This window comes from Pseudopodoces humilis, chromosome 6 (genome assembly GCF_049639895.1).
Source record: "Pseudopodoces humilis isolate 2021_Gansu_Grassland_sample_001 chromosome 6, ASM4963989v1, whole genome shotgun sequence".
NCBI lineage: Eukaryota > Metazoa > Chordata > Aves > Passeriformes > Paridae > Pseudopodoces > Pseudopodoces humilis.
Genome location: NC_142205.1, coordinates 48,106,517 through 48,133,030, shown reverse-complemented (window position 1 = coordinate 48,133,030; position 26,514 = coordinate 48,106,517). Strand labels below are relative to the sequence as shown.

The following is a 26,514-nucleotide window of genomic DNA, read 5'->3' as shown; positions in this document are numbered from 1 at the left end:
GGGTCAAAATGTAATGATCCCAGATTGTAACAGGAAATTGGAACTTGACAAAGGAAGAGACTGAGTGAAAAATCATAATGGTTGTATGTAAGTGGCTTGTCAACAGGAGATAGCAGAGCATGCTTCTTTCATGAGTACACAGAAGCTGTTATTCCCTCAAGACAGAAGCTGGTTTTAAGACTTTGTATTTTGAATCAATTGGTATTTTAAAAACTTAGGGAAATTGCTATCATTCCCTGCCCTTGTTTAGAACATTGCTGTGGAAAATTCTCCAAAAGGTAAGCTATATAGAGTAGACTAAAGACGATGGAATGAACTTAGATTTAAAAGGCATTTTTTGTATGACAAAAACAAAATCTCTAACTTTTGTATTCTTTAATCTCTATCTGCAACCTACTAGAGCAAGGCTCCTTCTTTTCTTTAGGGACTGTTTTGTATTAATTTATTTAGTCTGACTTTCTCTGCAGGTAGAGTGGCTGTGGCCATTTCTTTAGGCCTATAACTCACTGTTGAGAAAGACTGGTTTTGATGCCTGGAAGGGTCTGTTGTGTAGTGCTAATGCCATAAAGAAAGTGTGTGACAACATGATAGATAAACACATGATACATTTGAGAGATCAGTGGACAATATCCCAGTGGTATAACTTGGCCTTGATTTACCCAGAGGAATGTGTGTTGCTCTGGGTGAATGGCTATTTGTGCTTTGAGCAGAGGGAAACACTGAAGTTTTTTTGAAATTAGGAGTAGCTTCCAATGCCTTGCTTCCAAGTACCTCTTACCTAAAACCAGTAATATTGAAAGTCATCAGGATGGCTGAGCTCTCATAAACAGTGCTTTCTACTTGGGGAGGATCTGGTAACTGACAATGGGCTAGATTTTTATGGGTGTGTAAGTGATTTTACACAATGTATTCTATAGTTACGAATATTGATAGAAAAGGGATAAGAGTTTTCTTTGGTCTGTCTCATAAAATGATAGATTGACTTCCCCTGACAAAAAGGTTTCTGTTTCTCCTTTTCTTTTAATATTATCTACCTGGGCTATCAAGGATGCGTATCACTGTGAAGTCTGTAGAAACAACTCCAGCTGCATAAAACCACTGTTAGTGTCTATGTTTCTGCCCCTGTCATCTAGGTGGCTTCCTTTTTGTTTCTGCAGTTATCTTGAAATAATTTTATTTTAGGGAAACACAAATATGTGAAGGATACAACTTTCTCTCCTGGTTGGTAAATTAGTCAGAAAAACATGCATTTAGGCAATAATATTTAAGAAAATAAATAAATAAAACAAACTTCTCTCTGCAAAAAACTCATCACCCCAACCCTTGACTAACTTTTAAAAGCACCAGAGACTACATTGCATAAACCACAGAACATATTTTAATAGCTTTCATTAAATTATTAATAAGAGTATGTATTTAAGGCTAAGATTCTGTCTAAAACTTCTTGTTTGAACATAAGGTTCAAACTTATTGGATATTTCCTGTCTGGACCAAGAAGTCTGGGGGATTGCTGCTGTTGCAAATGTTGCTTATATTTCTTAAGATACTGGTGTATCAACCTTTTTTTTTTACAGTACCTTTTGAAAGCAGGTTCTTCAATAGAATATTTTCTCAGTACAAAACAAAAAGGAAAAAATAACTGTTGTGCATGTATCTTTTTCCCAGACTGCCCCAGCATGTTATTAATAATGTAATTCTGACATAAATCTTGACCAAAACTGCAAAAGAAATCCTGTTATTTTGCTCAATCACTATGAAATTGTACCATTGCAAGAAAAGGTTTATTTTTCCTAGGCCTCTGCATGCTGAATACTGTAGCCATTGCATCAAAATGTTCTGCAGAAACTATTTCACCTCTTTAATAAGAGAGAAAGAAAGAGAATTGTCAAATTTTCAAAATATTTTTATATTACCCCCAGATAATAGATAATAGATATTCTTTAATATTTCAGCTCATGATATTTGAACTTTCTCTCCAGTTCTGAGAACTAGTATTTTTCAGGGGGCAGCCCAGATACCGGAACCCACAAATAAGATGTGCTTCACCTTCAAATACTCTTTGAGGAAGACAGGAAGATGGGGAAGGGATTTCCTCTTTGAATTCTATAGTTTGGCTGGCAAACTAAGAATAGAAATAATAGTGACAATTTCTAAAGCATATCTTGCATTTTTTCCCTTCAGGATGTGCAGTGACCAAGGCTGATTCTTGAAGTCGTGATTTTCAAGTCATCCATTAGTTTGAAAAAAACCCATTGTATTGCACTTTAGTGTGGTAGTAGGGGTATGGCAGGCAGTGTCTTCTGTAGTTATGTGGCACGGGAGGCTTTAGGAAAAGCCAGCTGTGACAGTAAAGTGGCATTTCTTTTCACCATTTCTTCTGGTGAAAATATTCTCAGATATAAGGTGCAGATCTCTAGCCTGTGAAGCACAAGAAACCTGAAGAAAAACTCCATCTCCTTTTTTATTTTTCCTGTTCTGATGCTCCTCTCTCACAAGTTCAGTGCAAATTCTCACTTCTTTTACATGAAAGCCATTTACTTTGAGACCTCTGAATCTAAGGGAAAGAGAATGGAAGAGGGGCCAAAGGCTACAGTTCTGTTTGAGCTGAGCTCTGTGCCAGGTGTGGCAGCTGGCTTGGCAGTGCAGGTTGTCTGTCTGTCACTGCTTCAGCCTCCTCCATTCACCAGTGAGCCAAGCACAAAACACTTGGTGCCAAGCTCATGTTCAAGAATGCAAGGACCAATAGACCTTCTTCATGTGCATCTTCTGCTGACACTGCTACCATATGACCACAACACAGAGTCATGCCCTGTGCACTCCATATCTTACCCTGCTAGAAATGTTTGAGATCATTTTCACACATACACATTTCCCTGTACTTTAGTATTTCGGAGCACACAAGACAGGTAACAGATATTTAATAATAGATAATGGATCGTTTGGAAGGAATATCGGTTTATAATGTTTATGGTGCACGAAGGCCTTGAGCAATTTGTCCCAGGAATGGGAAATCAGGCAGAGACTGATACCAAAATGTGTTCTACTGCTAAGATAAGATGCTTTACAGTGTGCCAGCTGCCTCATAATTTCAGTAACGTTAATTTATAGGGCTTGTGGTACTATTTTGTGACAATAATAACTGCTCATACAGAATACACATGGAGAGATTGAAGAGCTTAAGTGATATTTTGAGGATGTGTGTATATATGATGAGTTTGGATTTTATTTTATAAGGTGAATCATGCGTTTGTCTCATATCTGTCTTCTGTTACAAGCTTGTATCCTATTACTTTTGCTTGAGTCTGAGTGTGTAGAGGGATTATTAACAGCCATCCGTAACTGAACAGTGTCACAGAAAAAAAGAAAACTGACCCAGTATAGGTGTGCCTCTGTAGATATATTAAAAGTGAGAAAATAAGGTGGGAAACTAGAATGACAGGTACTGAATAAGGACATACATATGCATGCTAGAAACTAGGTAATACTAGGGTTCATAAAAAAGAGAGAAGACTGTGCAAGAGGAGAAATAAAACCGAATATTAAATATAAAGTCAAATAAAATGAAACAAATGGTTTTTACCTTCAAAGACCAAAAACTTGCCTGCATACTAGAAAGAAAAGAAATGCTAAGATATGAATAGGATCGGCAACTACTCACCATCACTATTAGAATACTTTTAAGTCCAGAGGAGTTGCTTTTATAAAGAGTTAAATTAATTGAGGTGAGAAAATCATTATGAAATTGCAGAGAGAAAAGTAACTGAGGAAGAAATACAGTAAATGTGCTAAAACCAGGAAAAAATGCACAGTACTAAGTGCTCCACTGAAGGCACCTTATTTTGTGCTATATTGCTATATCTCCAAACTTACACTTTAACCATCAAGTATCGGCAGAGAATTTTTATACTTACACACAGAACTGGTATAATGAAGCAATCTTTAGACTCAAAATTAATTAGTGGCACACCTGAACCACCTTCTTTGCATGCTAAGATCTTGTAGAAAAGGACAGCAGGTCTTCAATGGCTGGGTGGACTAAATTCAGCATAATGTACTGTCATTTGTATGTCCAGGAACTGTACTGCAGTCACATATTGTATTGCCATGATCATAACTGGAGTTTAGGATCTTGGATGGACCCTTTAGGATCATGCACTGGTCAGTGACAAGGGTATATTGGCTCCAGAATTATCTCTTATTCAGTTTGTCTTGGACTGTTTACCAGTTTATCCCCATAACATTGCTAAAGGAGCTGTAGCACTGGAAGCAATGGAACTGTGGAATTGTGCAGCACAAGCTACAGAAGCATGCAGGAGTGAATGCCCATGAAGCAGCACAGTGTAAAATCTCTGCTGCTTCTGGTGCCTGAAACAACTGGGTTTGAGCTACCTGTGGCATCTCTGCAGTAGACTGCAAAGAGCAAGTTGGAAAAGGAGAAAGCAGGGGGGAAAACCAACAACCCACACCAGGAAGGGATGGTCAGAAGTGTAAATAAACCCACATAAATCTGAGTTCTGTGTTCAGTGACCAGGATATCAGGTCTTGGATACTTGCATCCTCAACTCCACGTGCAGTTCACCCGCACTGCAGGAAGTGCCTAGTCCACAAAACTCTGTCAGTCCAGTAATCTCACAGTTCACACAACTTAGAATGTTCTACAGGATCAGATGTGAAAGGAAACATGTACAGTCCATGACCTCTGCTCAGTGATGTCCAGGTTCACAGTCACACGTTTATGCTCTGTGAACATTTGGATGCTCTAAAGCAACCAGTGGAGCATATCACAACATACTTTTTAGTGAGTTATAACCAATAACCTTTAGTATTTTGGGATGGTAACAATTTCTAAAGGAAAATAATCTGATCCCATAATTTCAGTTCCCTCAGCAGCTTTATCCTAATTTGTAGCTTTTGTTGGTTTAACTTTTTTTGATTAAATGAACATATAAGGATGTTTACTTGGTTAAAATGACTGAACTTTTACAAAAGGTAAATGAGTACCAAAGGTTTAAAATACATCCACCCAGCAGATATTTGCTCTGGAATAGGGCAGTCTGTACATCCAAGGACATTCCTTGGGATTTATTTTGAGTCTTAGGTTTCTTCAGCTTGGCAGAATTGTTTAGCAGAGGTAGCCATGGAATGTTTAAAGGCACTGAATGCATCAGGTGTGATTTGGTATAAAAGGAAAAGGAATAGCAGTGAGAACAGGGAAGGAGGGATACACTGCTCTTTCATTTGTTTTACATGATACATTACGGTACTACAAAGAGCTTACCTAAACACAGCTATGGCATTGTTCATTGGGAAGATTTTAATTTACCTTTGGAGACAGGTGAACTTGGGGGATGGGATGGGGGTGCAAACTGTGATTTCTTTAGGGGATTTTCAGACAAGAACTAGATCAGAGTAAGTAACTAGTTATTTACTCCTGAGCCACCAGCGTTTTGCATTGCTAAACCAAGGAAAACATTTCCAATATATGTATCTATCCATTGCACTTCAGTCAGTGTGGAACAGAGCTATTTTCTCTCACCCTGGAAATGCAGTATACATTGCTAAGGAACTGAGTATTCACTTTTGTTCCCAGTTTCCTAGCATACATTTAGAAACTGCCAAAGTAGTAAGTACTACATCTCTGTGGATAATTTTGTCAGGAAAAATTAAATAAGATATTACTCAGAGCATCCACGTAACTGCTCAACTAATGACTTGATGAGCTGCAGCAGTAACTATTAAATGCGCAGCTCAAACTGCTTAAGTACTTCAACTAAAACCCTTTTATGTTTCTGAAAACCTCAAGCTAGGTGAGAGTCTTAAGTGAAACTCCAAAAGACAATAAAAGAAATCTGTGCCTGGTCAAAGGTAGTCGCACTGGTGTTACACTACCTTTTAAATTTTTAATGGGGATTAACAGTTGAGAAGATACATCACTGATAGGAGGAAAGTCCTCTGATTTCCTCATGTCTTCTCCCATCCTCAGAGGAGAAAAGTAAAAGAGTTGCCAAGAATTCCATTTGCTCTCATTTCTAGCTTTACAGAACAGAAATGCATCCAGCTGAGAATGCCACTGAAAATTCACAATTAGTAGGGCAAACAGAAGAGTACTATTATGAACTTGTCCACAAGCACAAAAGGCACAACAGTGTTCCCCAATCTTTGTATCTGTAAATGAGAAATAACATTTCAGAAGGTGGATTGAACCTTGTAAAATCTTAGCTACTATCACTTGGAAATACTGCAGTTCTGACAAGTCAGTTCAGTAAGATATATAATGTGATTTGAATATGTAAAAAGTAATTTAGTGAGTAATTTCAGTGCATTGATTAAAGGCATAAAATATCTGAAATACAAATCAGTCTGTTTTTCTAAAAAGAAAAAAAATCAGTAAGTTATATCTCCAGCACAGAAAACATGAAAACAATACTAAAGAAAGAAGCATTTTCCAGGTGAGGCACACAGCAGTCTCTGAAAAACAGAGTCCATCAATGCATCTGTGTAGGAAACCCAGCAACTACATTTCCCCTTTGCTGTATAGACACTACAGCTGCCCTGTTCCATTGTTATCAGGAATACTAAGGTAAAGTTTTTTGTGATCTTTTTTCTTTGACAGTCACAAAGCTTTATTTTGCTTCAAGAAATCAGAAAAAAACCTGAGCACTTTGAAACTATGTTCTTAGCAGACTTCCAGATATGCACAGATGGCGATGTAAATAGTCTCATTAGTTAAAATCAGCAGGAACAAAGCATCTCAGAGCTGACTGTGAGAAAAGCTGTTAAAAACAGGGTCTGGAGTGATTTCTGAAGAGGAGGCAAATGCCTCTGCCATCTGCAGAAATACAGAGAAGAGGGAAATTTGAAATCCTCTCCCTTTACACACAATCTCTACAACTCCTTATCACTATGCATTAGAAGACCGGCTGAGAGATACTGTTTTCACAGTGGGAAGCAAAACCCTGAGTTGCTGTTACAGAGTAAGTATTGAAAGATGGAACACAGAAAGCAGCTGAAGTCAAACAGAGAGAGGAAATGCTTGTTATAAAAGAAAGCAGAATAAAAACAATGGAATACTGAAGAAGAAAGACCAAAGACCAGGAAAAAATGTGTGTTAGGGAGAGATCCTAAAGAAGTGCAGAGGAGCACAATGAATGAACTATTGAGATCTTCACCTCTCATCACTATGATTATCATCTCTGTATTTTTATTTTGGCAGAGAATCTGATCTCAATCTCTCACCCCTAAACTTTTCTCTTTTCTCACCTGTCCACAGCGATTGCTGTCATGGAGTAGATGCTGGCGAAGACAGCTGTGATTGGGAAGAAGTTGTGGAAGCGGCAGTAAGCCTCTCCAAAGTACCACTCGCTGTGCAGTGCATAGATGAAGTTGATTAGAGTATTGAAAGCAGCCATGGAGGCATCAGAGAAGGCCAGATTCACCAGGAAGTAATTTGTCACCGTCCTCATGCGCTTGTGAGCCAGGATAATCCAGATGACAATAAGATTTCCAAAAACGGCCACTGCCACCACACCACCATAAGCCAGAGACCACAGGGCAATGCGCCAAGAAGGTTGTACGAACTGATTGGAGAAGTTGCCTGCTGAGGAGGCTACAGGGGCAGAAGCATTTACAGCTGTTGCTTCCAGAGCCTTTCCCCAGGGATCACCTGCTTCAGCAATGCTCACATTCCACCTGCTGCTCGTGTTCCACTTGGCTGTGGGGTCCGAAGTCATCTTGGGTGTTTCTCTCCTCTCTTCCAGGAATGATGTACCTCTCCAACCTCCCTCTCTCAACCCTCCCAAAACCCCACTAACAGATAAGAAGGGGGAAGCAAGGCAGCACAGCAGGTACTGGGGAGGAGAGCTGTTAGAAGAGATCTTTGGCTATGCTGTTCAAACTGTTAGAAATGCTCTAACAGACACGTCAGGAGAGCTACCTCAGAGTAGACAGTATCCTGTTTCTCCTCTGTACAGCCTCCTGCTTTTGATTTTGCTCAAGGAGAAGTGGACTGGGAGCCAAGGCACATTTTATAGGCTTGTGAGTTCCCAGCGTCACGAAGGGAGTGGAGCGATAAGCTCCATCGGCTGGTAAGCTAACACCTCTTTGCCTCTACTCTCCCTCCCCTTGCGTTTCATTCGTTGCCAGCAGCAGGCACTTTCAGGAGCTGTGGAAAGCATCACAGGGAAAATGAATTCTCATCTCGTTTATGTTGAGAGATTTGTTTTATATTGTCTTTCTTAAAGTTTCATTATTGTGCTTCCTTTTTTAAATAGCCTTTTTGCCCTGTATTTGTAGGGCTAATCAGCTGGCTTAGTTGAAATTCCCAGGATTGAGGCTGCCTTTTTATTAAAGCTCTTTCCAGATGAATTTATTCCAGATCAATTCAGAGCTGCTTTTTTTGTTGCTCTATTTTCATTTAGTATACACTTTCTTTTAAACCGTTCTGTTACCTACAGATTTAGAATAGTGACTCTTTCAGACAAACAAATACATTCTGCTGCTCTCTAATTTCACTTTTCATTCTGTAATATGTAATTGATATCAAGAAACATTTATAAAGCCTGTTTACTGCATGTTTACTGAAACATGTATACTGAAACAGTATGCAGCCCATAGGTGTCCCTAGTTATAGGCAAAATATTAGGGGTTTGTTTCATTTGCGTCTTTGGAAAAAAAATTACTTCAGTTCTTGTTCCTGATTTGCATTTATTTCACACTTAGGGCTATTATTATTTTGAGCAACCAATATTTTAATATTCAATGATTCCTATAATGGTCGAGAAGGGTAAATGAGGAAATTTAACACTCAATGTTTTCACATCCAAAATCAGTTTTCTTGTTAATATGTTAACAACAGCTGGCATTAGGAATGCAAGGATTGATTGCAAGGGACTTCAACTGACAAACCTTTGTTATTCAATAGGCTGCAGTCTTAAGGGAGAAAACGTCTTTTAGTGCCAATCTTTCATGTTTCAACAATTTAGAGCTACTACTTGTCATCAGCAGAGGTTTCAATTGTTTCACAGCAGTGGGAGCTATTCAATGTCCCTATCAGCAATGACACATTCAGTACTTTTTAAACAAAAGCTTCAAACAAAAATCAAATACTCCTGTGTACCACTTCTCCCTGATGTATTTACTCAGTGGAAGCAGTGCCTGCACTTTAATTGTCAGGTCTTCGTTGCAGTTTTAATTCGAATGAACGTAATTGTGGCTGTTTCCATATGAGCTTTTACCAATTTACCCCAGCCTGAGCAGCTGCCCATGTCAGGCTTAGAAGCTTTGCTGAAGACCACAGAAGCTCTGCTGTAAATCACCTGGTGCTACAGCACATCTAGAACCCACTCATGCACTGCAGATGCTTGTAACAGGAAAGTCACTGGAGTTAATCCCACAGTTCCATTTTGAATTCTAAATCTTTCACCTGCCTCTTCTTCCTTCCTTTCCCTGGAGGCGAGCCTGAAGAAAGCCATTGTAGACAATCTCTGACAGTCTGAGAGATGAAAAATTTAAATGGTGGTTCCAAAGAGTCAGGAACAATGACTAGTTGTAACAGAGAGTTGGACACTCAACTTTTGATTCCAGCAGCTTCACTCAAGATTTTTATATGGCTGAAAGCCAGAGTACAAACCCAGCCCTGTGCCCTATACCTTTCCACCTTTATGCCCAAACTAGGAACTCCAGACTATCCTTTTACTAAGCTGATGTGTTTTTCACATTCTCACACCAGTCGCACAAGTGTCCCACAGGCTTCTGTTGCTTCTATCCATCTCTCCCAACCTCAGCTATATTTTTCCTTCATTTCAGCAGAGACACAGGTACCTTATTTCTAGCACAAAGTACAGACAAGTGTGCAATAGGAGCAGAGTCCTGTAGAGCACTGTGGTGACTTCCCCTGTATAGGAACATAAAGGATCTGTGTTCAAACCACTTGCTGTAGTTCATGGAATCACATTCTGGTCATGTGTAAATTCTGTCTCAGATTTCCCTGAAAAATATGCAATATCCAGTAGTGCTGCAAACTGGGGGCTGGATTTTGAGTTTGAAAGCAGAGGTCTAATTTCTTGTTCTGGAATGAAGCTTGTTCTAACTGTCATGAAAAATTGCTTGCCTTTGCACGCCAGGTGTTGAGGAGAGACCATTCCCATGTGTCTTGCCCTAATCATCTGTAGTGCCCCCAAGGGAATTTGTTCTCAATGCATTCCTAGTCACAATGTGAGAAGACAGAACAAGGCAACATCTCTTTATTCTAGCAGAAGTGTAGGTAAACTGAGTCCTTGCAACTTACTTTAAACACAAATCAGGAAGCTTTTTGTAGTCTGTGTTTGTGCGATGTCAGCCAGGCCACCAGCACAGGTGTCAGCTTTGCAGTGTAGAAATCAAAATGTCATTGATTCTGTCTTCCTCTTCAGAGGCACCCTGAGGAAATAAGACATCCCTGTAGGGAAATTGTTATACACTATGCTCTTCTCCATCCCCTCTCCCCCATACGTGAGAAGAAAAACTGTGGGGTACCATTAGCATAAAAGGACAACCTAGATTTTTTTATTAGCTCAGTAAGATGGATGGTATCAGCCTGCAGCATGTATTTGGCAGATGAGGTGGCTGAATATCTGGAGTTGTTTTGTTTTGAGAAGTGGAAAACTGAACAGCACAGGACAAATGTTGGGCAGCTGGATCAGTCTCCCATGGTGTATATTTATGACACCTTTTGGAGACGACTGTAAAAATTTGCTAGAATAAATTCTCTGTGTCATTCTGGCTTTCACTCTTACTGAAACCACAGAGCAGTAGTTTGGTACAATCAATTGGAGCAAAACCAGATTCTCCTACATCTGAAGGACTACAAAAAAAAATAGGGCGGTCTGCCTTTATAACATTTTACTTAACTAAGTAAGAAAATATTTTAGGCAGCCAGTCATTAATTGGATCTTACCTATAGAGGAAATTCACATATATAGTGATGTCAGCTGTGCTTCACCATCAAAATTTGTATTGATTACAGATGTACTGATTGAAGTTTAGTCAGCTGAAGGTAATCAGCATTGAGTTTCTCAAAAAAATTCCACAATAACTTTGGTGAAAATTTGTATTAATAACTTCTGAGTAGTGTAATCTGCCTGACTGGGATGCACTTTATGCAAAAGAGTAGTACAAAAGACAAGTGATAGTAAAAGATTTTAAAATCATAGAAAATTCAGGGAGTTAGAAATAAAGCTAGGCTTGGCAAGCCCTGGAAAAAGTAGGCCCTGGGAAACGTTAGACCTCATGCTTGCTAAGATCATGTGAAACTGCACCTGTGTAGTCAGTATATGATAAATAATACAATTGTTAGATGTGATTAGATATAATTATTGTTTAAAGAATCATGAGAAACTATGTTAGGGGTTTGAGGGGGATCATGAGAAATCCATGCTTGGGTAAAATCAAAGCATACAATAGAGCAATGTAAGTTTCGTAATTAATATGTAAGTTATATAACAATAGAGTATAAAAACATGCTCAGCTCAAAACCAAGTTGGGTCAGATCTGGGTATGTGTACCCCTGACACCCAGAGCTCTTTCATAAAGCACCTTCATATAATCATCCTGTGATTATGTGTTCCTGAACGCTAACACAAGGATCTGTGTTTTTTCTCAGTCTCTCATAGACAGTATAGAGTAACTGTGTTTTCTGTGTTTTCTTCCAGAACTGTTACAGGTATGTGGTTTCTTAGGCTAACTTTTCACCATTCCAGCTTATGTATATTTGCAGTGGGAATGTTCAATTTCCTACTCTTGAAGGCTATTACTCAATTTTAGAGTGACTTTCTTCTGGTCATCTGCTACCTGCTATTTCCTGATGGTCGTTTGCTCTTTTGCTTTTCCACTGACTGCTACTTTGTGCTTGTGTGAAAGCATGTTGTACTTTTAAATTGTGGTTAAACTTGTCACTATTAGCAGCTCCCCAGCTTCACAGAAACACTAGGAAATCTAAAAGATATATCCAAAGTGTGAACAGATGTGATTGTCTCTACTTCTTCCTTTGTGTTACATAGTTTGAAGCTGTTTTTTTCACAGTTCCAGCTTAGTTGGCTCCATAGCCAGAGCAGAAGCTAAGCTCCTGACTTAGCATCTTGACTAGAAGGTAGATTTAGAAGTTATTCTTTTCTTAGCTATTTATGAGATTATGATTTAATTTACTACAGGTCTTCTGTTGTGTGTGAAGTTTTTGTTGGAAATTGTTCTTCCACTAATTTTTTCTGTGTGCTATGGGAATGAGAGACAGAGAATTTCATTGTTATTGCACAAGTAAGGATTTGTGGTAAAATAGCAGCCTGCACAGTATCTCTATTTAGCATGAGTGATAACTGCATCATTAAGAGGTTTTACAAAGCCTGTCCTCTGTCCTTTCTTTTGTATATAGAACAGAGGGTATTGTGGAGTTTACATTTGGTTTTGGATTTGCTTGCTTAATTAGGCTTAGCCTAATAACCTCTTTCCCTGCCTCGTTCCTCCAATGCCCAGCTGGAAGAAATGATCCTTCAGCAGGAGCTTCTTTTTATTCTTCAGCTTTGATATCTCCCGTCCATCAGTCAGTCATGAAAAGGTTTAGGTAGGGCAGCAGAATTTATGCAATTTAAGGATGCTCAGCACTGTCCTATTTATCATGGCTGTGCACTTGCATTGTGTTGCTGTCATGACAGTGCCAAACCACCTAGATTTTGAGCAGTTTGCTTTTATTTGTGTAGCTTAAAACACAGCTAGAAAACTCAGTTTGAACTTGGTTTCTGATAATTGTTTATGAATGCAAAAGTCTTATTCCTGTCACCAACTGCAAATGACTCAGTAGGATATTTAGCAGCTTCACAAGCATACAAATAAGGATGTTGCAGAAAAGGGGAAAGACCAAAACCAGAAATATAGTGTGTGGCTCTTCATCATGGCTAGAGGGGGCCAAAGAGTGAGGAAAATCAGAGCCAAAGAACTGATTAAAGACAGGTTTTCTTCTGGAAGGTGATTCTGGAAGTGAAGTTGCTGAGACGCAACTCCACTGGAACTATTTTTAGAATAAAGTTAAACTCAATGTGTCTAGAGATGAATTATGAGAAACAAACAGTAAGTAGAAATTAAGACTATTTTGAATTTCAGATAATACTTACAAATTATTTTGTATGAGAAAACTTTTTTCTTCCTGGATGAAAGATTTCTTCAGCTATTCAGAGTTCGATCTTCTGATCCTCCTGAAAAGCTAAATTTATGTCTTCGATTGTCATCAGCATAGTTGATCCTTCAGTTCCTTAGCTGCTACACACAGGACATGACTGAGGGTGCTAAATTGCTGGCATGGTGAGGTGCCTGTGCCAAAATGTAATTTGAAGGGCACAGTCCTTCCGTGAAAAGTAATTCTTACTCATTTGCTTTCCTGGTCAGCTAGGGCTTTGAGAGGAAAATACATTATACAAAGTGTGATACTAGCAATTTTTTAGAAGAAATAAAGTGGATTGATTCAAGTGGTTCTTCTACATGACAGCAGTATATCTGGAGAGGAGGTAAAGCCAAAGTGAAATGGACCATGGTATAATAAACATATTCTTGGGTTATTGTGGTTAGTCTTCTTTCCTGCTATTATTGTTTTCCTCTTTACATTCTTTGTGGCAGCCCTTGACACAAATTAGTGGGGGACCTTCACTGATGCTATTTTTTTTCCTAGCTGCTGTGCATTCTCTATTTTCTCTAGTGGAAGACAATTTATTTGCAATTTTAAATCCAGGAACTTCTTCCTTTTCATCTTTCTCCAACCTCTCAAGTGCCTGTCTAATGTCATAGGTAAGATGAATTACCAACTGACTTCTATGTTTGCCCATGTTCTTCTCGTCTTTTCAATTGCTGTAATGACTTTTTTAAAAGTTACATTTAACAACAGAATTATACCTAAGTCAGAATGTGTTCAATTGGATCTTGTAGGTTCAGAACCTACAGCCTTAAAATTAATGGGTAGCTGCTATAGCCACCTGAAAGTGCAAGTCCACCAAAGTCATTTAAAAAGATGTGTACTGGCAAAATAATTTCCTTTGTCTCCTACCAGGCTCTTCCCAGATATTTGTTTGCTTACAAACATCCAAATTAAGGGGGATTTTATTGGTGATTTTTCTGACTCTTGAAGCTACTCAATTATATACATGTATATAATAAATTTACATACATACTCTTACATAATAAAATACATATTTTAAGGTCTTGAGCAAGTTAAAAAGGCATGAATGGAACCGCAGTAATTCAGTGCTGAGTAAAATCAGAAAGTAAGATTTTCTGATAGTTTTATCCATATTATTTATAGAGCATCAGTGACACATCTGTGTTTCACTGTTACCTGAAAAGTAAAACAGATAGGCTTTTTGACTTGCTTTTTTAATAACCGGGGATACTATCTTATCATTGTGGTATCAAGAGAATAGTCTATATGTTTTTTTTTTTAAACTAAAATAAAATTTTTATGGATTGGTCTTCATATAAAGCACTACAGGCAATTCACATATTTAAAATACTATCTAGACAGTATTTTTTTTAAAAAAAGTATCTTCTCATCTACTTTAGAAGACTAATTGGAATGTTTGTATGAAATTGGTCCTGTCAGCACAGAAATAGTTGTTTGCTCTTTAGAAAAAAAGTAAAAATACAAATTTACACCTGACATTACTACATTCTTATGGCTTTTTACCAGAAATTATTTTATGTTCTAAGTGCTAAAGCAGGATTAAAGTAAAGTGGATTTTGTAATTGCTTGTGTGGTAGGCATATGATAATTTAGAAAAGCTGTATCTGCCAATGTGTAATAAATATAGGAGGAAGCCTTTGGCAACATAGCAAACTTTTTTCTTGAAATATATCTATTTTGCATGGGAAGTAAAGGGTAAAATGAAAATATTTTCAGCTATTCTCTCACATGTGCAAACCCACTTTTGTTCTGTTCTACATTTTGTAATCTGATTTGTGCCCTGTCTTTTTTAGAATCCAGTTTTTTTTTATCTGAGATAAAAGTGGAAAGGAGATCTGAACTTAGCTTTTCCAAATCCTAAACCACCTTGTCGCCTAACTGGTGATAGGTCTTGCCATATCTTGTGCATTTACCTGTGTGACTGTCAGTGGAAAAGAAATGACTGTCAAAACTGATGCACAAGGATTATGACATTCTTATGACATTTTACCACACATCTTCTATTTCTAAACTATAAAGTTTCTTAAGCCAAAAGTTCTGCTAGTTAGTGTTCAGCAAAATAATTCATTTATTTGTCCAAAATACCATGTGAATTACCTATGTAAACTTTTATGGAGCCTATTACTGAAATTATCATGTCTTAATAAATGATTGTGTCTGTCTTTTACTGATGGTTCCTACTTAGCCATAGCAGAAGCTAAGCTCCTGACTTAGCATCTTGACTAGAAGGTAGTTTAGATAAACTGAAAGTTTACAAAAAAATACAAATGTATTTTTTTGTTCTCCTAATGGAAAACCTCTCAGAATATTTATTGAGTCCTCATAGAGGTATAGTGAACTTTGTTTATTTCTATCTTCAGCACACTTTTATAGGGTCTGACAGGGTGAGCATTGCTTAAAAAGCTACTATTGGTTAATACATTTTGTTTAACATTCTTTTTCTTATGCACATTGCCATTGTTTTTCTTTATTCTTGCTGTTCCAGGAGAGCTTCAAGGACACTGTCCTTAGAATTGTCACCTGGATTGAAAGCTGGGTTGTGAAGACAGGCTTTGACTAAAATATCATGCCTTTGCTCTGTTTTCCTACATTCTCCCTAATATTAAAGTTCTGTTTTTCTGTCGCGTGACCTTCCTTCTTCCTTTGGAATTGGAATGAAAGAAAAAGCAGCTACTGCCATATCAGTGAAATTCAATTTGTGGCTTCAAGAAGTCATTCATTCTCTTGCACCTTTTCTGCAAACCATTGTGCTTATTCCTATTTCTGCTATGACTTCTATTTACAAAGGAGTTCCTATTAATCCAATTTTCTATATTCATGTTGAAAGAGATTATTTAAGTGAGAACAAGGGTTCAAGTGACCTAACCTTTCTCAATAATTCAGCAAGTTCCAGCGGCGTTGTAAGGCAACAGAAAGGAAGGCAATTAATTTTCTAAGGTGAAATGACTTAGCCTAATTTATTTTTTGTGGATATGACATATATCACTAGATGAGTTTTGAACAAGCAGTAGCAAAGAGGAAGGGAGAGGCACGAAAGCAAAATGTAGTAACTAAATATAATTTGTAAAGAATGCATCTTATTAATTTGGCTCCAAGAATTAGCATTTAGATTTATTTAGTGACTAAAAACTTCCGAATATCATAGAAGGTACTTAGATTTTTATCATCATGTTCTTTTAAGATTATTTTTATAGTCATGTTCTTTTAAGATTAATTTTATTAATTCTCAAGTAACCAGCCACTTCTGATCCTCATTGCTGGTTTTGGAACAAGAACCCAACTTTTATGCGGAAATGATAAAAAAAATCAATAGATAGCCTTGCTACTGCTTTCCTGATCCCAGATTCAAGGCAGATGGATTGACAGTGTGTCTACACCTGTAATGTGTCATTGTGTTAACAGTGATAGTATTTGCCCCTCTGGTGATTTCTCATATTAATCTGGCAACAACACTGTTCTCTTTAAAGAATGCCATTCATTTAGGGCTGACAGCTGGAGCAATATCTTGCTAACAATGCTTTCTTGCTTTACTGGATTTCTTTTAAAGTACATGAACAACCTTTCCTGTCTAGGTAAACAGCAAAGGAGGAGGCTCACAGCCTGAATTTTTCACACATGTGCACACCACTGTTCACATAAACAAACACAGACAAGGATGTTTTGAAGACAATTTTTGTGTCTTATTGTTGAATAAGATGTTTGACTCCAACAGGTAACAAATGAAAACGAGTTCTATGGAATTATAAACTTACAAACTAAGCCTCACTGTAGAAAAACAGATGCAATTACCCTTGCCTGGTGCAGTGGCTCTTGTAAGACAGTAGCTGATAAAAAGACTATAAAAGGAGCTCAAGGAACTGGAATTATAAAAATTAAAATGTAAGTCTTCCTTACCTTTTCTGAGGCAGAGAGAGAAAAAAAATCTTTTGATTATATCTCTTACATTTCCTTCAGGCTATTGTCTAAAAAGAATTTGTTCTTATGTAGCAAGAACTGGAGATTGAAGCTATTTTATAAATCTTTTTCTCCTTTAAAACCAGATGGTGGGTGTTGATAAAATGTTTGTTGTCTCCCTAAATTGTTCAGATAATCTAATTTTATTGAGTAGAATTTGTAGTGTAGAGAATGTGTAGAGGTAGCATTTGTAGGCTGAAGAAACCAATTTCTTGTGTCTGACTTCTTGTATTCAGAGTGTTATCTAATGGATTTATTTCCAGATTTATCTGGTGGGAAAAGGGCCCTCCATCTCTCCTGCTGTAGAGCACACATTTTCTTTTATGGATGATAAAGATAGGGAAATCTTGGGCTGGTGTACAAATTCCAGCACTGCCCTAATGAAATACTGCTGTCTTCAAAAGGTGAACTAATATTCCGTGCTGCAAAGCAGTGCTTTTCCTTCATGTTCTTGTTCCTTACTGAGTAAGTGTGTGGGCTGCCCAAGAAGGAAAAGCAAGGAGCAATTGAAGTCTGAACCTGTGGAAGTAGACAATGATAGCTACTAAAACAAATTTACATTCACTACAAAAAGAGAGAAAACTGGAGAGAAGGAATCCAAAGAAAGGACTAAAGGGTAAATGAAAAATCACTGAGTAGCAGATTGGAATAAGTGATTGGAAGGAAAACATTGAAGGTAATTGGAAACTGAAGCAAATTGTTTTGGGGGATGAGGAAGAGGAGGGAGGAATGAAACACTGTTTTTTTCTGTGGTTATATTAGGGCTTGTATACCAATGAATTTCAATAGGCATCCACAGTGACGGATGCAGTTTTATCTGTCACCACAGAGCAGTCTTGTTTAGACCCCTGTCTTTCAGCAGCAGAATTTTATTCATCCTCCATTACCAGAGTCCAGATGCTTCTCATGTCTCCAGACTTCAGATGAAAGCATTCAACTTGCAGACCGTGGAAATGGTTTCTTTTGTGAAATACTGCAAAACATTTTGCATGGGGGTGGGGCTTTTATTTTTTGGTTTTTATATTTTTTTAAAAAATCTAAACTTTTGAGAATTTCCTCTTGGGGAAGAAAATCTCTAACTCTGTGTTGTTATTTTTGTCTAGATTCAGGACCAGAGTACATACTGAAATTTCTCATGTACACTGGAGGCTGATTTTTTTGCATAGTATACAGCTTGTGGCATCTCTTTACCAGCAGCCCAAAGTCATAATGCCAGGAAATTGTGTTTTGATAATATGGACATAAAAAAAGGATTTTCCTTATCCAGTTGCAACTTCCTTATCACAACTGCCATTAATTTGTGACAATCAACTGTGTTTTTCACTGCTGTCACCTCTTGTTTGAAAAGAGCAAACTGTTCTTTTTGTAAAGCTAAGTGCAACCTGGCATTGCAGGTTTATATGATTGACAAATTCATATTCTTATGCTAATCAATGTATGTTGTCACCTTTGTACCGAGCTCTTTAATGTCAGAATGGCTCTTTGTCCCACAGGCTTTGTTGTTTTTTGCAAAATGCTTTGCTAATGCAATTAATCATCTAATCCAGGAAATCATCTCCCAGCACAGAAAATGGACATAATCATTTCTGCTGTATATACTCTGCATCTTTTGTCTATGGCAGAATCATAGACTCCTAGCTACAGCTGGGATGTATTTTATCATTATAAATTGTTAACAGCCCTAGCTCCAAATCCCATGCAAAGGTGCTAATATATCTATATCTATATCCATATCTCTGTATCTCACCTTTTCTATTTTTACCATTGGCTTCACTGAGCAATTGGTCCAGTGGAAATCTCTCCTTCAATCCTATGATGTTAAGTCTTGAAAAGTACATGTATCCAAAAGTTCTAATTCCAAAATTTGTATATAGTATTTCCTTGTTGGCACAGAATGTGTGATACTAGATTTAGAGATAAAAACCTTCAATTTTAAAAGAAAGGAATCTCAGTGAAGTAAATTACTCTCCTGAATTTCTGCTGCAATGAAAATATTATTCAACAGCCATTGAGAATTTCAAATACAATGATGCTGCTGCTGCTGTTTTTTTATCCAGACAAAGAGGCCTCAGTAGTTCCAGGTAAGTACAGGATGACTCTTGAAAGGTGAGCTTCTGGGTGAAGAGCTGGCCACCAGGTCTTTTCCACTACAAAGATGGATAAAGCTGAACCCTCTACATGACAACGATCAGCTGTAGTCTTCTATGGCAGAGATACAAAGAACTGAAGAAGTGTATTACGGTCTTTCCGCCAGCGTGCCATTCAGCTTTTTGTTTTATGGTGTCCTGAGAACTATTGAGGGACCACCAGCTTATTCACCAGTCTTCACAGAAGTAATTGTGAACGCCGTTTATTTCTATCTTTAGTACACCTTTTATAGGCTTCTACAGGGTCTGCAGGCAGAGTAAGCTACTCTTGGCTAACACACACAGTTTACATTTTTTCTCCTACACACAAGGATATTGTTTTGCTTTACTCTCTCTTCTGCATGAAGGTTTCAAGGACTTTAGCCTTTAATATCACAACTTATTTCAAAGGCTGGTTTGTGCATACAGGCCTTTACTAATATATAAAATATATCAACAATTCCCCCTTTCTCTTTTTGCACAAACCAGGCTTTGGATAAGATAACATACAACTTAGACTGTCATCCCGATTAACATTGTAAGTAAAGTCCGTCCCCCTTCTAGCACAAGAGACCTCAACCATCCAGTGATCCCCCAGCTGGCCATCCAACTTCCAGTGGGGTCACTATCTTCTTTCAGGGCATGTAACCCATCCTGTAGCTGTTGTAGTTGCTTATGGATGGAAGCTGAATGATCAGTAAGATTCAGACAGCACATGCCTTCAAACTCCTCACAACTATGTCCTTGTGCTAAGAGCAAAAAGTCAATTGCAGCTCAATTTCATAAGACTGCATGACGTACACTACTCACATCGGCTGAAAGCTCACTTAACATTGTGGATATTAAGTTCAATCCTTCCTTAGTCTAACAAGCGAGCCTTTTTAGAGTTGCTAGGCCTTAATTCATTCAGGCTTCACTTTGACTGTTTGATGTTTTTCACTTTGCTAGCTACATTTAGCAATTGATGTAAGCTTGGATGGAACAAAGTGAGTTTCCCAAGATAACAGGGTCCTCTGTGGATTAGCAGGAATCTAATTCCATGCTCTATCTCCACAGATTAGGAATATGGAACTAGGTAATCGCTTTGGTAATTGTCCTGTGAGATTGCACCACGAATAAAGGCTTCACTTTCAATGGTAGTAATGAGATCAACTATACGGTTGACTGCAGCTCAGTGCTACATTACTTTGTTAGAATGACTTTTTGTCGGGGGTTCAAACATTATCCATCCACCTGAGGTATTGGTGGAACTTAACAAATCTAATTCTTCTGAGGGTTGTAACATTGAGAACTTTGGTAATTTTTGCTTGCCAACAGGCTTCAAGTTGTCTTAATATGAAGCCAACAGTGCGATTACACTCTTGCAACATTGCCAATCGATTCAGTCGAATCTCATTTCTAACAAAACCTTTAAATGCTGGAAGATCCCATTCAGGGACTCCCACGAGACAGGTGCGAAAAGATTTCCAGGTGTGGCTAAGCTTAGACACATTGGCCTTTGGCCAGTTCAATGTGCCAGAGTGACCCATATGTTCTGCCGCTTTTGGATGCTAGTCAGCAGACAGCTGGTTGGGGTTACACACAGCACAATTACCATAAGCAGTTTGTCCCATGTAAATGACATCATATTTGCAAACTCACAGCTAAAACTTTAACATTAAATGAACTTTCACAGATGCTTACATTAGCTCTTGAAGGGGGAATACTTATACTTTATACTAACATAACAATTACTACACAGGCTAAACACTTAAACTATTATCTAACTACCTTTAACACACGTGCTCTGGTATATATGTAGTCTAAGCGTGAAAGCAATTTGCTGAAAGGGTAAACACACAACTACAATTTGCTTTATATACAGTTAAATGGAGTCTCTACACTTCTTAGATCTTCTACAGAATTTCTCTAACACGATTCAGTCCTGGAATGTTCACTGCTCCCGTGATGTCAGCTGGCAGCTGATTGGTGACTGAGGGCTTTGATGTTCAAGTTGTTCTTCAGATCCTTCTAAATCTTAAAACAAAGGATAACTGAAAAATTGGTAGAGACACAACATCATAATAACAACATAAAAGTTCTGTTGGCAACTGTCTGTATAGTGTTCAGACACAACTGTGTCCTGACAGGTCCACTTCTGATCCATATCTGGAGTACCAAGGCTGTGTGATGACATCTCTGTTCACTGGATCTCGTGTGTTCAGAGGCAGACAGTCTGGTCAGATGGACAGGTGACCTTTTTGAACCTGCCAACAAAACACAGACACTTCTCTCCTTGAAGTTAATGAATTACACTAATCAAATGCTTTTAGGGCATCAATCTCCCCTGTTTTCTTAAAAAAAAATAAAATGAGATGTACTTCTGTTATAAACATCAACAGCAACACAAAACCATATACAATTAATAAGAACTTATACCAGTTAAAAATCAATTAAATCATAAACATTATTAATAACATATGTAATATAAAACTACTATTAATTACTAAAAACTGCACCAGCATCCCATAGTTAGCAAACAAACAGAAACAAAAAAAAGATCAGTGAAGGATTGGGTAATCACCTCCGGAAATGATTCTCCAAGCTCACTTCAAAATTGATCCAGCTGTCATATTAATAGGGTCAAATTGTTGAGTCAAAAAGTGACTCAAATACTGATTTGGTACAGAAAACATCTGGATCTGTTGGCAAACATTTCATCCAGGTAAAGTCAAGGCTTGGCCAGGGCCTTAAGTTTTAACTGGAAAGCTGCCTCTTAACTCATTTCTAAAACAAGGTTCTCAATAGTAGCAGCTATGAGATGCTTACAGCACAGCAAACTGTTGAAATGCATTTATACAAAGCAAATGATCGGGAGCCTTAGGTTACAGACCAATTAAACCATGCAGCAGTTGGTTTAATCTGAAGCCTCTCCTATGGCAGCTGATCTTCAACAATGATACATCTTCTTAAAATTCTGGAAACACTGAAAAATAAGAAAGCTATAACAAACAAAACTGCAGAGATTGCAACAACTCAATAGAACTCCCAATGAAGTCACAGGTGTCACAGACTGTATTCACTTCTATCCACAAACAGGTGTTCATCAGTGTTCTATCACAGCTGTTTCAGTTGTGACTGTCTTCATCTCTCTAGGAAAATAACTATACTTTGCAGTTTAAACAAGTGTCTCCAATAAAACATAAAACAATTTAAATTAAACAATATTTAAACCTAACTATTATTATTTATAACAAAAGGAAATAACAAACTTAACCTTAAAAGAATATCTAAATTAGAAAACTTAACTTAAAAACATTCAAGCCTAGACATAATAAAACTTGACTATCCTTAATTCTATTAGCACTTAATCTATATTAAATAAAAACATAACTTAATCTTATTCTGTTACTACAAAAAAGCAACTAATATATATATATTGATATATACCTTTTAAACACAATATAACAATAACATGGATTCACTATAAAGATTAGAAAACTGTAACAAATACATCACAATTCTATGTCATCTAGCTTTGAGAATAACCCACAATAACTGCAAATGTTACTAAAAATACTCATTCATAACAGGAATTTACCTAGTATATGCTTAAATTGGTTAGGATTTTAAAGTGCGGTTTTTCTAGAGAAAAACCACAACAACACAGGATTTGGCAAGTTGCCATCCAGCTTTTGTAGCACTTTTCAAAAGTACTACATTTACATTTTTTCAGAAACATTAAGTCCAATTTTTAAACTAAAATCCAAAATCCAAATTGGTGTATATGCAGTTATATGTGTTTTATATAACAAAAGAACTCACATTAAAATTACCTTTTTAAAATTGTGGAAAAAACAAGCAAATGGATAATATATACTTTAACTTAACTTTGTCTTGTACAGTAAAGTTCTCTTAACTAATTATTTTTTAAACCACAAATCTCTTCTGTAGATAACATTAATTGGAAGGTTTTCCTTGAAGCTGTAAATCACACCATATTTTAACCTTAAGTTCTAAAACCAATTATTGCAAGGCAACTTCTGTTAAAAATTTTTTCTTTTTTTTTTTTTTTTTTGATGTTCAAAGAATCACAATAACTTCTCTAGTAAAATCCTAAAAACTGCAATTGCATAAACTCATAATTACTTAAAACACAAAATTAACTCCACAATGGATATAAAAACATTTTGAAAACCCAATAAATCATGACTTTTTAACAAACTGGGTACTATCCCGGTGCTTTTTCTTAGAGAGGGAGCGGGGGAATGAACTGCCCGCCCTGCTGCTGCAGCTCTGCTCTTACCTTTCTTCACATTCTCTACATACTCTCGCAGAGAGGAAAAACGGAGAGAAAGAAAAAAAAAACCTCACAAAGTTAACTTTAACAAATGCAGTTTTTTCTCTCAATTTCTCTCTCGCTGTTTGCAGATAGAGGAAAAGGGGCATGATTTTACAAAAGCAGGCGATGTTACACGAAAAGTCTCTCACGGCCAGGTGCTAACAGCGGCAATCATTGCAGCTTATCAGCGTGGCCTTGGAACTTTTCTTGCGCTGCTTCTACCCCGAGGGTGCCTTTGTTCTCTGCGCCCACCTCGCTCCCCCATGTCCCCCTGGTTCAGGTGGAAACCAATCTAAATTTGGCTTCTTTTCTTCCAGGGTGGTAAAGATGGAACTTAAATAAGATTGTAATGCTAAAAGTGACTCCAAAAATGAAGCAAATATTTCTGGATGTATCACATCCTGCCATAACTGAACAGATTCTGTTCGTTGTTTCAGCGTTCGCTGTGGAACTTTTTCTCATTATTTTCTTCTCTTTGACTCTCTCTCCCTCTCTCCATGGGCAGCATAGATAGGAGTGCTTGCCCAGCAGTGGGAGGTAAAAGCATCTGCCGCTGTGACGCAGGTAGAATTACGGGGCTCACAGCCTCAGCATGTCTCGCTTTTCTGGTTTTTAAGGTATTAATTACAATCTGCCAAGTTCGACCGAGAGACACAGTGTCCTTGCTCTTTTCCGTGATTGCCGTTTCCCATATCAGAGCCGATATATCAGTCCATTCTTGCACCGCAAAAAGCAGTGTGGGCACTGCAAATGCCCATGACAATTAGCCCATATAATGAACATATCCAGGTCCTTTTCCTGGGCTGCTTCGCCTCGTTTAACGAGGATGCGGAGAAGCAGTTTTTCCACCGCTGCACATTCCGCTTCCATGCTAGCAGCAAACCACGAGAGGGAAGGTTGCGACCCTTCTACTATGCCCTAGCCTCTCGGTCCCCCATAGCAGCCTGAATTTCCACGTCCTACCGCTCCGCGTCTCACCGCTCTCAGGCTGCCTATCTGGTACCGATCCAAGGCAGCATCTATCTGCTCTCAGATCCGCTCCACCAACCTCGGTCCAAGGCTCCACTTGCGAGGATCCACTGAAGCCCCCCTGTCCGCAGGGTGTCCCGTTCGGAGCGCCAAATATTGAGAGGACTGCCAGCTTATTCACCAGTCTTCACAGAAGTAATTGTGAACGCCGTTTATTTCTATCTTTAGTACACCTTTTATAGGCTTCTACAGGGTCTGCAGGCAGAGTAAGCTACTCTTGGCTAACACACACAGTTTACATTTTTTCTCCTACACACAAGGATATTGTTTTGCTTTACTCTCTCTTCTGCATGAAGGTTTCAAGGACTTTAGCCTTTAATATCACAACTTATTTCAAAGGCTGGTTTGTGCATACAGGCCTTTACTAATATATAAAATATATCAACAGAGAACTTGCTGAGGAGATCAGATTTGGGGTACCATTCTTAATAGTCATGATGAGACCTGGAAAAAGGGGTTTTATTTATACTTTTGATAGATCCAAAAGAAAATAATATCCAGCTTCAAGAAGATATTACATCTTGTCTCTTAAATTTGTGGCCTGTTAATTTCTTCAGACTCTTCTTAATACTGTTGTTTATAAAACTCAAGAAATAGCCATTTTCTATATTCTCCAAACCCTGTTAAGATGTATTAGATGTGTTTCTTTTGCAAGTAGAGGATTTATAATATTTTTAAACTTTCCCAATTGTAAATGACACCATAAGTCTCATTTCTGTTAAATATTGTTGCCTTTATCTGCAAATCTTATAGTTACCTGTATGTTTTTTCTGAGTATTTATAGTTGAATTTTATATTAATAGAGCAGTATAATTGTGTTTTGTTCTTTATACCCTTTCTGGTAGTTAATATGCAAATTAACATGAATAGTTAATATGTGAATTTCATTGCTATAAGCCAATGCTTTCTAAAGGTCAAGCAGCCATTTAAAGCCAGACATGGTGGGCCCATGGCCACAGGAAAAAGCTGCTTATTCTGTGAAAGTTGTTACTGACTCTTTTGGTAGTAAAAGCTCTTGGAAATAACGTGTTTTTGTTTGCAGGATTTAAAATTTCTTTCATTAAAATAAGATAAAGTCTCACAGAAGGCAATTTGAAGAACTTCAAACATACGCTGAGAAACCAGAATGCAAATGAGAAGGATTTTCACTGGACCACTTTTGCCTTCAAAAGATCAAAAAACTTCTGGATTCTTGGTATCTTTATTCTTGTGTTAGGGAATTGCAAAGGATGGGTGTCCAGAGAAAGAGAGAGTGGAAAGGAGTCTGGCTGTAGAAATCTTTGAAGCAGCCATCCCTTGGGAGAGGTTATAGATTAGGATAAGTGAGACACAGGAATTGCCCTGACAGAAGACTGGGGTGCCTAAATTTCTTTTAGAATTATCTATGTATCAGCTAATGAATAGGGAAGGGCAGGTTTTTGTTGTACGATGAGTCAGTCATTTGTAACTGAGGCAGTAACAGGACTTCACCGGTTTGTTTTTTCTTGGATTATTAAGAGAAAATATAGGCATTCTTGTAGGACTTTAAAAAAGAAAAGGAACATCAATAGATTGTCAAAACCTGTAGAGAAATATCACTCCCTATTACAGGCTTTTTTACAGTGTGTAAAAATAAGATGATTTCTTCTAATTCCTAAGATTTTTCGTTGGGCTGAATTTTTCAATTAGATTCTTAGTAGGCCTTAGCTAGCAATTTTAGCAGTGCCTTTCAGAATTATAGAAAGCTCAAAATGTAGAAGAAAACTACTGAATAATCATAGAATGGCTTGGGTTGGAAGGAATCCTAAAGATCATCTAGTGCCATCCTCCCACCACGGGCAGGGACACCTTCTATTTGACCAGGTGGCTCAAAGCCCCATCCAGCCAGGCCTTGAACACTGCCAGGGGTG

General features: G+C 37.8%; 1 protein-coding gene across 1 annotated transcript in view; it reads right to left on the bottom strand.

Moving 5' to 3' along the window:
* TACR3 (tachykinin receptor 3) overlaps positions 1–7,934 on the bottom strand; it is a 36,352-nt gene extending 28,418 nt beyond the window's left edge. Inside the window, exon 1 of the mRNA XM_005517971.3 lies at positions 7,261–7,934. Within this exon, the coding sequence (XP_005518028.1) occupies positions 7,261–7,730 (470 nt within the window). The 5' untranslated portion in view covers positions 7,731–7,934. The remainder of the gene's footprint in view (positions 1–7,260) is intronic.
* Positions 7,935–26,514: the final 18,580 nt, after the last annotated feature.